Raw genomic sequence first — 12,376 nt, forward strand, 5'->3', positions numbered from 1 at the left:
CATCAGATAGAAAAAGTCAGACCACAGCTCCCCTGATACCATACGCCTGTTTAATTAAGCTTTATTGTTATCCCATATGTAGCAAGTGTGTCTCACATCTTTAAGATTTTCTTCCAGACACAAGATTTTGTTTTTTTAAAAGTTATGGACTAGAACCAGTATATTCTTGTGCAGATCTGTTTCAGGGACACCTAACAGTAACACTTAACAGTAGGGCTGCAACTAAGGATTATTTCCACTGTCAACTGATCCATTAATTACTTTCTCGATTAAATGGATTAGTTGCTTGGTCTGGAAAATATCAGAAAATTATGAAAGATGTCAGTCAGTGTTTCCAGGGTACAGCAGGTCCACATTGTCTAAAATTTAATTTCTTAAATATTAGACCATAAAAGTCATAAAATAGTCTTGAATTTGTGAGGTTTAACTGCCACAAAAATTTTAAGTAATTTAATTTCATCTTCAAAATATCCTAAAAGCTCTTTTGCAATTACATCCACCACAAATTTGTACACGTACCACTGAATCTTATACTGTCTTTACTTTATACTTGCACTTATCTGCTTAAAATGTAGATTTTCCTAAGTCACTCGCTTAACCATAGTCCTAGACAGAACCTTCCACTGCACAGAGCTACAGTACATATATACTACTTACATTTATACAAGCTGAATAAGAAAAAGACGATTTGTCCAAAAATCTGTCTAAATTTGGTTCAAAATTATCTTGAAAGGGCCTTCAAGGCATGTGTCTGATACCTGTAGACACCCTGGTTTGCAAAGTCTGACGTCCTCAAATGACATCATCCTGGGTGAGGGTCATAGACCAAAGGCATCTCATCTCCCACAAGGCCTGATGGGAAAAGTCAGGTAATGAACAATGGCCAGATAATCCTCATTTATCGTACCTCAAATTGCACCTCATTGCACTGTGCTATCAGTGTGTGAGTATGTGTAAATTGTTAACTGAGTAGCAGGTGGAAGCTTGTATGGTCACCTTGTCCACCAGTGTGTGAATGACAAGATGTGCAAAAGTGCTTTGAGTGTAAATCCATTTACCATTGCAGACTAACCACTTTTTTCACTGATTAATCTGTCGATAATTTTCTCAATAAATCGTTTAGTCTATAAAATGTCTTGTTTTCTCCACAACCCAAAGATATTCAGTTTATTCTTGTAGAGGAGTAAAAAAAACAAAATATTCACATTTAAGAAGCTGGAATCGAAGAATTTTGACATTTTTTCTTTGCAAATTACTCAAATCAGTTATCAAATTAGTTGGCGAGTAATTTAATGGTTGTCCTCTCATCAATTACTTGAGCAGATACAGTGTATGAAACACAAATTCAAGACTGAAAATGTACATATTTTGGAAGGTCACATCATAAACAGACTTCTTTTGGTATCAATATATAACTGACTGCAAATAAAGACGACACAGAATATTGTCTTATTCACATCTGTATTTTTCTGTGTTAATAATGTGTATAGAAATATCTCACAACATGAATCCGCCAACACACTTGAAATCTAGTTCACTGGATCATTCTTACTCTGTGTCAAATTTAGAGTTCAGAAGGCAATGATGGAAAAAGGTGAAGTTCATCTCTGCTTTCCTCAACTCTTCTTCTCCTTTAATCCACAACCATCAAAGATCATGGTGCCCTCCGTCTCACGTCATCATCCCTCCGCGACAGTTCTCCCCGTGTCCTCCTCAGAGTTTCTTCCTCATCTTCCCCTTCTTTTGACCACCCCGTCCAAAACCTGACTTCTTAACCTCTCCGAGCCACTGTTTGTTCTTATTACGCAGGTTCTTCAGGCCTCCACTCTGCAGGAACTGGTGCTTCTGATTTTTCTTGCGTTGCTTCAGGATCTGCTCTTTCGTCTTCAGTTCTGAGCGCACTCTGCTGCCACCAGGCGTCTGCTGCGCTCTAATGGGGCTCTGGAAGTTAGGACCATGACCGCGGCCACGACCACGACCTCGGCCACGACCTGAGAGACAGATAGAGAATCGAGGATTAAAGACAAGATATCTTTAATATTATAGTTTATGTATTAATCTAATAATTTAACCTATGAATAACAAATTCAAAAATTCAAATTATTTGTAGACCTTATTACGTATGACTTTTTAGTCCATCAGATGTAATGGATTAGTTCTAAAGAGTTCAAGGTGAGGCTACAGATGCTCTCTTACCTCCTCCTGGTCTCCTCACTCCTCGTGCTCCTCCTCGAGCTCCTCCTGCTTCTCCATCTGAGCCAGATCCTCCATCATCAATCTTGTATCTCTTCTTCCACTCCTCATAACTGACATGTCATTAAGTGATACAACATTACAAAAACACAGCTAAATATTGTCAGAGTCAGAGAAAACAGTTAAGTTAACAAGTACAAAAAAAAGGATACAAGTTCTTCTTGTTCTTCTTGTTATCGATGACCTGTCCACCATCTAGTCTGAGCTTCTTCTTCTGGTCCTCCTTTCCTGCTTCTTTCACAAAGCGCTTCCTCTTACGGTCCCTAAAAATCCCAGAGAGACACAACGTTATGGTAGGAAGAATCACAAGCACGAGGTGTCAGAAAGAGGAGAGACAGATTTAGAGTGAATTTAAGTTTTTCACCATTTCATCATGTTCTTGTGCTGGTTCAACCTGTCTCCTTCATCTCCCATGAGGTCCAGGACAGCCGAGGAGGCCTGCTGCTCAAAGGCACTGCCCTCTCTGCCGAGACTTAACCTAACACCACAAGGCATGAATCACAGGTTATAATACGTAAACAACACATTTTAATCATGTCTGATGTCTACATAAAAAAAAAAAAATCAGATGCTTCAGGCCTCACCCTCTCTCAGAGTTAAAGTCTTTGGGTCTGTAGGGGATGTAATATTCCTCATCTTTGCCTGACTGTCTGCTTCTCTTGTTCTTTTGATGGTCTTCACCATCTGCATGCTGGCCTCTCCTTTTACCTCCTACCACTGCAGAGAACACCCCCTGGTGGTGACATGAAGAATTACATGTTAAACATCGACATCCAGGTTGGTATTTACAGTGCTGTGTTAGAATTTGGAACAATACTTATTAAAAAAAAAAGGTGCCACCCTGTTTTATAAGTAGTTCTAATAGTTTTAAAAGTATTTTAGAGCTGTACTGATAAGTTAATTAATGATTAGACAATCAACAGGACGTGGATCGGCAACTGTTTTGATATACGATTAATCTTTTAAGCAATTTGTAAAACAAAAATGCCAACATTCAATCATTCTAGTGTCTCAGTTTTGAAGGTTTGCTGCCTGTCTTTATCATGACAGACATTAAAGTGAACATCTCTGGGTTTGGGGGAACAGGTCAGACAACACAAGACATCTGATGACATAAATGGCTTGTGGGAAATTGCTATTGTGACATTTTATCAATTTTCTGACAAATCAATAAATCCAGAAAATACTCAACAGATTAATCAATAATGAAAGTTATCTTTTGTAGCCTCTGTGCCTTTTGCCATATAATGGATAACTATTTTTATTTTATTCCTACTTCAGGTGAATGTGGGACAGCAGTATATGTCATTTTTCCACCAGTATGAAATACGGGCGAGCACCTTTGGTTAAAAAACAACCCCAGATGAACATTTACCAGAGTTTTGGTGTCTGTGCTACATTCTCATGGCTCTTAAATCTAACAAAAATGCTCAAAAAAAACATGCTTTAAATGCTTGATTTGAAATCATAAAACCATAGAACAGGGCTAGGCAATATCGAGAAAATCAAATACCATGAGATTTTTGACCAAATACCTTACTGTCGGCATGGCAACGACATTGTAGGGTTGACTATTGGTGCTTTCACAATATATTTACACAGTACTTTTGATAGTATAATCATATGTAATGAGGATATAATGACTCAGTGTGTAGAGGCAAATAAATCACTTCACTGTAATTTAGCCTTTTAAAGCAGAAAAGGCAACACTCATGCCATATTACCACATTACAATATCCAAAATCTTAAATGATATCTAGTCTTATTCACAATATCAATATATTATCCAGATATTGCCCAGTCTACCACAGTGGCATGACAGTTTCTTACCTTTATATCGTCCTCGTCTTCGCCTGTGGTGTGTGTGAAATTATCTGCAGTGGAAGTGGAAGTGGATGGGTTGGCAGACTGGTGCAGTTGGCTTTCTTCAGCCAGGCTGTCTCTCTGTTTCTTGAATTTTTCCACCAGCCGTGTGTCCTTGGAGCGTTTGGTCCGCATCACCTCACCAGCCTGGGTCTTACTGTTAGAGTTGATTTCAAAGATAGTCTACAAGAGGAAGAAAGGAGATTTTTTTTATCAAGTGTTTTCAGGAAATTGCAGTGCTGTGAGATATCTGCATTATTTTCTTCAGTAACTCACAGATTTGGATTTGTAGCCTTTGATGGCATCGACTAAATGAAGGCGCTCAAGTTCCATTTTCTCTAGACCTGACCCTGAAACAAGATAAAACAAAACCTGTTAACACCTGCTGTCTGAGTACTGTCACCACTGCTCTCTTCACATTTCATCCTCCTCCAAACTGACCTAGGAATGGATGGACACCCATGCTGGACAAATCTGTGCTTTTAACCCTTCTGATGGACTCAGGTGAGGGGTTTGGTCGAGACTTGAGATACTGCTTGTAGGCGTTCTCCGAGACATGGTGCAGGTTTTGCAGGTCCTGGGAGTTCTCGTGAGCCGTGATCAGATGAGAACTTTCGTCATCCAGGATACTCTGAGGGACCCGACCAAACACACCCTCTGAATCTGGAGGAGGGGAGAGATTTAGATTGGTGACAGCAGAGCGGCAACGATTCTGACAACTAATCAATCAAAGAGTTCATTCATCAGTTGAAGTCTTGGCAGGTTATCTGTAAAGCATACCCTGTGTGTGTTCAGGTGTGGCGAACTGAACAGGCCTTCCAAGGAAGAGGTGAAGGTCATAGACAAAAGGCATCTCATCTGGACAAATCATACTGTAGGCTACGCCACTGCGCCCAGCACGTCCAACACGACCTGATGGGGAAAGACAGGTGATGATTGATGGCCAAATAATCCTCATTTGTCACATTAACTGTACAAAAATATAAACAAAAAATTCACAGCTAAGGTAGGTGCAAACTGAGATCATAATTCATTATAAGCCACTCACCAACTCTGTGCAAGAAGAGCTTGGGCTTGGAGGGGAAGTTGTAGTTGATGACATTGTCCAGCATGGGGATGTCTATACCACGAGCAGCAACATCAGTCACAATTAGCACCATGGCTTTCCGATGCACAAATTTCCCTATGTTGATTTTTCTGGCAGTCTGATCGAGGGCGCTGTAGATGTAGGCACACTCCACACCTTCTGAAATCAGCAGCTGGAGATCAGAATGGCAGAAATGTAAATTTACCACAAATCAAGGCTGTTGCAGAGACACACACCTAGAGTTATTCAGCTATTAGTACCTTACCTCCTTAAGGTACTCTACATGGTGTTTGGTGGCTACAAAAACCACCGTCTGCTCCTGAGGCTTCACCACGTTCCTTAACAGGTGGAGCAGGAGTGCCTGCTTGTCGTCCATACGCAGATGGAAAAATGACAGCTGAGGGAAAACAGGAGAAATTAAAAAAATGCACAGGGCAGACAGATATGAGGAGAGGATCTAGCTCCAAGCTTTAGATGCAACATGCACCGTAACAGTCATACTTATTTAAATTCTCAAGTTATCTTAACCTTAATCTGGTCACTGAGCTTTGAATCCACATCCAAACGAATTAATACGGGTTCAGTCAGCCCTGGAAATATAAAAAAAAATTGATGATTCATGATGATTAAGTGATGATGCTCCAAACATTTTCAATCATGATAGATGCATGTAAAACATGAGTTATTGTTGATCTCACCAGCTCTGGCAAACTCCACCAGCAGTTTGGGCAGCGTGGCAGAGAACAGCAGAGTCTGTCTGGTGTCTGGGAGCCTCTGGATGATCTCCTGAAGCTGCTCAGCAAAACCCATTTCAAACAACCTGAGCGGAGGAAGAACACCAACACGTTCACACATACATGGATGCAAGTGTGGATCCAGGCTGTGAAATGAAAATGTGACACCTTCAGACAACTCCATTTCTCACCTGTCAGCCTCGTCAAACACCACGTACTCCACATTCTGCAGCTTCAAGTTCATCTCCTTGATAACGTGCATGAGACGACCGGGGGTTCCAATGATTCTGGGGGAAAGAGCAGATATCAGGATTACTACATACAGTACATGGCTGGGGGGGAAATGACATCATGAGTTAGCGCTACAACAAAACACTCACATGTCAGGGTTCTCATGAAGAGCAGCAAACTGATCATCCATTCTGGAAAAGAGAAGAGAAGAGACATTTACATTTATTTCAGGGTTAAAAGACAAATCTATAGAGGTCAGAATATGACAGAAAATTAGCAGGACAAGAATACTGAGAGGTAACACACCTGTCTCCACCGAGGATCAAGGCAGTCTTGAGGCCGGTGAATTTCCCCAACTTTAAAACACACACCACAGCGAGAGACAGACATCAGGGACAGTGCTAAATAATAATCACAGAAGCTCTTCTGCCGATTAACTAAACAACAATTGACTTTTTAATACAAAAAATATAGCTACATTTGACAATGGCAAACTTGAATAAGCCTGTTCGTCTGACCTCTTTTGTGAACTTCATGGTCTGCAGGGCCAACTCTCTGGTGGGGGTCAAGATGAGGGCCCTGGCTCCTGTTTGGGCTTGAGGGGCCTTCAGCTTCTCAAACATGGGCACAAGGAAGGCAGCCGTCTTACCACTGCCAGTCCTAGCCATAGCTACCATGTCTTTGCCATCTAAAATCACTGGGATCGTCTAAAGAGGAGAAGAGAAGAATTGTGCATAAAATATTGTGCTGTTAAAAATCACAAATGTTTGAATACAGGATCCTGAAGTGGACTTACCTTTCTTTGGATTGGAGTAGGGACTTTGTAACCCTTCTTCATGACACCTTTATATACAGGATAACTGAGACCTGAAATCATACATAATGTAGTTAAACAACACTGCCTCTGGGGAAACATGATGTCAGACGTAAATCATATATTTTCTAGCTCAAATTAACATATACACAGGCAGATTTCTAATACTGGAAGCAACCAGTGGACACGCAGCCCTATTTGTGCACTCTTCCCGGGGTCTTACCCATGGACTGAAAGCCTCCAGACTTCTTTTTCTTCTTGTTCTGTGCTCTGACCAGCTCTCTGGTGTCAGGCTCCACATCTGACAGGCAGTCTGAAGTGGTCGGGAACCGCGGGAGTTTCCTCCCTGGCTGTGTGACCAGAGACACAACAATAGCGTGTTAACAACATGACAGTTACCAAAAAGCAAGGCATTTTGCTGAATTCATCAGTTGAAATAACATGTTTCTGATGTAAGGAGGAGTACACATTTTCCCTGACAAGATAACAGTTCTAAAGTAGTTGAAGCATCCAAACAGTCTCTGAATATGGAAATATTGTTTATTTCAAAAGCTTAATTGCTGAACACAGGATTTTTATGCTGGACCACAACTGGCTAGAATTAGTTGTGATGTCACAAAATCCTGTTCGTATATGCATGTGCTAAACTCAGATTTAAGATGAGCACAGAGAGACTTTCCACCTTCAGCAGATGCATATGAAAACAGCACTCTACTGTCAAACTCAGCAAACAAATCATTCTCCACAGTGAAGGTAAAACATCTAAAAGGTGCAATAATAAGCAAAACACATCTGAGTAAAGATGGATGTAAAGAGACTGATGGATTAGCTTAACTGTTACTTGATTTTCTGTTGACTAAACTAAAGGTCAACAGAAACACAACATAAATTCATCCTCAACAATTAGAATAAAAAATGATAAGTTTACATAATGTAATAAAGTTACCATCACAATACCATAGAGGGTATTATGCTATAATTCATATAAACAAAAGTTCTGACACTTGTAACAATAAGGCACAACATTAAAACCTCTGACAGGTGAAGTGAATAACACTGATGATCTTGTCACAATACCATGCCCTGATATGAAAAATTGGGTCCTGGCATCCCAATCCAATAAAGAGAACCACAGGACAGACACCACAGGAAACCCCAATAGGTCTTGAGTCCATGCATTGAGAGGTCAGAGGTCCCACCGTGGATCGGACTTGGCTCTGACCTGCAAGGCACAAACACTGGACCTCTGCAGTACCAGCACTTCCCACAGATGCTCAATCAGACTGGGATCTGGGAAATTTGGAGGCTCTTTGTCCCTTTGGGACAAGGCACATTATCCTTTTTTATTATTATTATTTTGATAGGGACAATGCAATTTAACATAGTTCGGATACAAAGTATGGGACTGATGTGTTACATAGAGAGTTTATAGCTATTGCTAATTCTCAACTCTTGTCCCTAAATGCTTTTAGATGTAGACTTAAATGTTATTAAAAATATACAGTTTAACAACATCATACAACCACAATACACTATAAACATAGCAGGCAAAATAAACCACAATCCACACACTACAACAGACATAAACTACACATACCACAACACACCAAAACACTAACACCCCTTAAAGGTTTGAGACCATTTAGCTAAGAGTGGGTACAGCTCTGGTTTGCTGTTGGCCAGCACGTGACCTTTGTTGTACAGGGTTTAAAAACTATAATCAGTTTGACATCAGCTGGTAATATGTTACAGAGTCAACTGTACTTGTCAGTGGTTTCAATGAAGTGGCTCATCAAGGTATGTTACATGCTAATGACAGTTTTTCATGCCTATAAAAAGTCTCTCAGACTACTTTGGCTTTGGCAAACATGTACACATAATACTCGACACAAGTTACATTTTATTATATAGTATATATGAATCATAAACCAAATTGATGAAAATTATTTTCAGGGGGCATCCGGATTTGAACCGGAGACCTCTTGATCTGCAGTCAAATGCTCTACCACTGAGCTATACCCCCAGACACGTACTACTTCATGGTGAAACCTATCGTACAATTATCACAAAGTGTGCTCCATTAAGAAAATGGTTGCTTCTAAGGCCTACTGCAAGTAAGTTGTTTCTTTTCCAAGTGTTGTTACTTACAGAGTCATCGTCTTTAATTTCAGCAGCCAGCTCAAAGTCTCCGCTGTCAGAGTCTGCCTCCGGCTCCCTGTTGGCTGTGTGTCTCTTCTTCTTCGTCAGTTTCTTCTTCCTCTGCGCCATCTTGACGCTTTAATTCTCTCTTAGGCTGCTTTCAAAGACTTTACTGTACAGTTTGTTGAATAAAACAGCGTCAAACTAGTCAACACAGCTCATAGCATGTCAACACACGTAAACACGGTGGGCAGACATGTTGGATACACGTGTGGGCTTCTTCTTCGGCTTCCGTCTTCTTTTTCCGGTCTGGTGTGTTGCGTAAAGCTCAACACCGCCACCTACTGCCACAGAGCGTGTGCTGCTAAATAGTCCTATAAAATTATGTTACTCCAGCTCCACTTCCTCTTATACCAATATATTGTAGGCTGTGTGATATATCTATCATCTTTAACTCTTTATAACACCTCTTCATATAGTTTCTGATGTAACAATGTCTCATTTCTTCATAAAGGATGCACATTGGGTGAACCACACTTCAAAGCCAATAATGCAGCAGCTAAATCTAATCATATCACACAATGTTCCGGTCTTGCTTTTTTCAGTTCTCCTCAAATTAACTTCATTAATCCTGTGAAGATATTTTGTTTGAAATCTATAAGCTCTGGTGAACAGAAGCTGAGGGGCACTATCCCATACTCTGATCTGCAGATGTCAGGCTCTTTTGGTTCATCTTTAAAAAATCTGCACTTAGGATCTCATGTGCTTTTTATATCTTGCCAAACTGCCTCATTTCTGTTTATAGTATTTAATCTGCTATTGCAAGAGCAGAGTGACATCTACTCTAAGTTTCTTCTCTCTGTTTATCTATCTATTTATTGCACAAATACCAGAGAGAAATGTTGCTGTTACAAGGCAGTTCTTTTGTGTGGCCGGCTTTTGATTTATGAGAGAGAGCATACATACAGCATCCTCGCCCTGCTGCATCTTATATTGTGTTAGCATCTCTGTGTGTGCACTTGAAAGGCTGGCACAGATGTCTCGTAGCAGAGTCTTTTTTTGAATCTCAATTACACCCTAATTTTCCGCAGCAACGTCTCTGATGCTGAGATGTATTATACACAGTCCAATACTGATTTAATCGCAGGAGGTGCTTTATCTCCCTCCCTCAGTCAGTATATATAAATTCAAAATCTTTGCCACGATAATTATCTTTTTGTTTTATTTGAACCAGCTGAACACTGAAATTGTTCAAGTGAGAACAGGGACAAGTCATGTACAAGCAGATAACACGATAAACATTATTTGTCTTATGAGTTAAATGAACTGCATTAACTTGGACTTGGATTATTTTATTCATCAACCCCTTTATCTACATTTGTTAATAATATATAACCCAGATTTGTCATTTCTATGTCTGTAGAGCATGATGTGACAAAAGGAGCTGGCAGTACCCATGTCTTGCAGTTCCCAGTGTAACACTGTGCTGTAATCTCAAATTAAGGTCATTAGGTTGTACATTTTGCAGAATAATCTCTTTTCATTTTATCTGTCTGAGCAAACTGAAGAACCTTCTTTAGACATGTAGGTATGAGAAAAGTAGAATACCTTGCCCTAACATGCCTTTATTGTGATGACTATATATTTATATAACTCAAAACTCACGGTGCAATCAGAGCTTTTCTTTTATGTTGCGTAACTTTTCCTGAAGTGACTGCATAGGACATTTTGGCAGGCAAAGCCTACCCATCCATGCAACAACTGTCACACTTATGCTACTGGAATCCTGAAATATGCTACGAGGTTTCTACAAAAAAAAAAACAGATTTTAGTCCACTGCACAAACATAAGCTCAAAGACTGAATGACTAGGTTTCAGCAGGCTTTATGCACTGTGCTAATTTTAGGATTCTGTCCTCAAATGCCATATTTATTACACATGTGCTCAACTATCGTGTCATTTTTTTAAATAGTGTTTGTGTTTCACACAAATCTGTGTTTCATCATTCCTTGTCACATAATACCATTGCAGATGATGTAACAAAACAAAGCTCTTCCCCCATTCATAAATATTGTCCTGTGAAAGCTTATGTGGAATATCCTCACTTGACAGTCTTGAATCCGGTTGAATCTGTGAAGGGGGATTAAATACTAATTTCTCACTTGGGTTCCTGTACTGATTTTGCCTAAAATGGTTTAGTATAAGTTATTTTATCAAAATGTGTCCTCTGAAGCCTCCTGTAATCCACGCATTCACCTCCAAGCAAGGCCATAATTATAATATACATTGGGGAGGACAATAAATAAAAATATAAATAATGGTCCCATGCCAATAGCCCACGTGGGTGGGTTTAAAGTGGGCCCCACATGGGTTACGCTATGGCTACCTGGGCACCAAGTGAGTATGGGCCCAAAATGGGCATCTTATCTGGGGCCAGCTTGGGCAAAACCAACTGGCATGGGACCACTGTGGAACCCTTGGATAATGCCACATGGGGCCCGTTTTTCAGCTCATTTACTACCCATGTGAGCCACACATACAAATGTTGGAGGGGCGCATTCCACTGTCTGATACAATAATAACCAAATGTAATCATAAATAGTTAAACTTAACATATTGCCATTATTGCTAGTGGGTCTAGTCATAGCCCGTATAATGCTGGCCGTAGCTACTGCAGTGTCACCCATTGGTTTGTGGACTCCCGTTTTGAAGCCTTGAGTTTGGCATTTTGGCTGTTGCCATGGTTGCCATCTTGGTTTTTTTTATGGAGCCAGAAGTGACCATATTTGGACTAGAAGGTGGGGCTGTGGAGGAGCAAGGGGTGGGTCTGACTCACAGAGTGTGTTATGCAGACAGTCTGTCACTCAAGCAGCCCCCTCAATATGCATACCTTTGGGCCTTAATAAAATGTAAATGGGAGGGTGATTAAAAAAAAAATTCACCCCCTGTACTGTTGTCATGAGTGTTGAAATTAGCTATAGAGACCAAAACCATTTTTGTACCAGTGTGGAAACGTGTTTATTTGTGCAGTAAATCTGGGCATTTTAACATGGGTGTCTGGGGGATTTAGTCTGTTTTGGAGCCAACCTTTGCATATTTGTTTTTCAGCTTCACTGTCTGTCGCTTTGTTCTAGTACTACTGCAGTTTTGCATGTGGTTTGTCCAAATGGTGTTGCCATATCCCAAAAGAACAGAGCTCACAGGTATATTCAGCTTATGTTAATGGCTTAATTATGTGAAATTCATCTGAGCAAA

The 12,376-nt window shown here is 40.3% G+C and overlaps 1 protein-coding gene and 1 non-coding gene across 2 annotated transcripts; both read right to left on the minus strand.

The window, feature by feature from the left end:
- Positions 1-1,444: 1,444 nt before the first annotated feature.
- On the minus strand, positions 1,445-9,427 carry ddx54 (DEAD (Asp-Glu-Ala-Asp) box polypeptide 54). Its single transcript, XM_033645962.2, has 20 exons — positions 9,131-9,427; positions 7,206-7,332; positions 6,965-7,035; positions 6,687-6,875; positions 6,475-6,524; positions 6,318-6,359; positions 6,129-6,224; positions 5,902-6,023; positions 5,732-5,793; positions 5,469-5,600; positions 5,165-5,375; positions 4,897-5,028; positions 4,558-4,779; positions 4,393-4,466; positions 4,084-4,299; positions 2,838-2,986; positions 2,618-2,731; positions 2,406-2,516; positions 2,197-2,306; positions 1,445-1,991 (listed from the first exon to the last, which is right to left on the minus strand). Exons 1-20 carry the CDS (start codon positions 9,248-9,250, stop codon positions 1,714-1,716), a joined length of 2,628 nt encoding a protein of 875 aa, XP_033501853.1. The 5' UTR covers positions 9,251-9,427; the 3' UTR covers positions 1,445-1,713.
- Positions 8,934-9,005, minus strand: trnac-gca (transfer RNA cysteine (anticodon GCA)). The gene has a single exon. It is a non-coding gene; the product is annotated as a tRNA-Cys (tRNA).
- Positions 9,428-12,376: the final 2,949 nt, after the last annotated feature.

The sequence above is a fragment of the Epinephelus lanceolatus genome, chromosome 19, assembly GCF_041903045.1.
Source record: "Epinephelus lanceolatus isolate andai-2023 chromosome 19, ASM4190304v1, whole genome shotgun sequence".
NCBI classification, from domain to species: Eukaryota; Metazoa; Chordata; class Actinopteri; order Perciformes; family Serranidae; genus Epinephelus; species Epinephelus lanceolatus.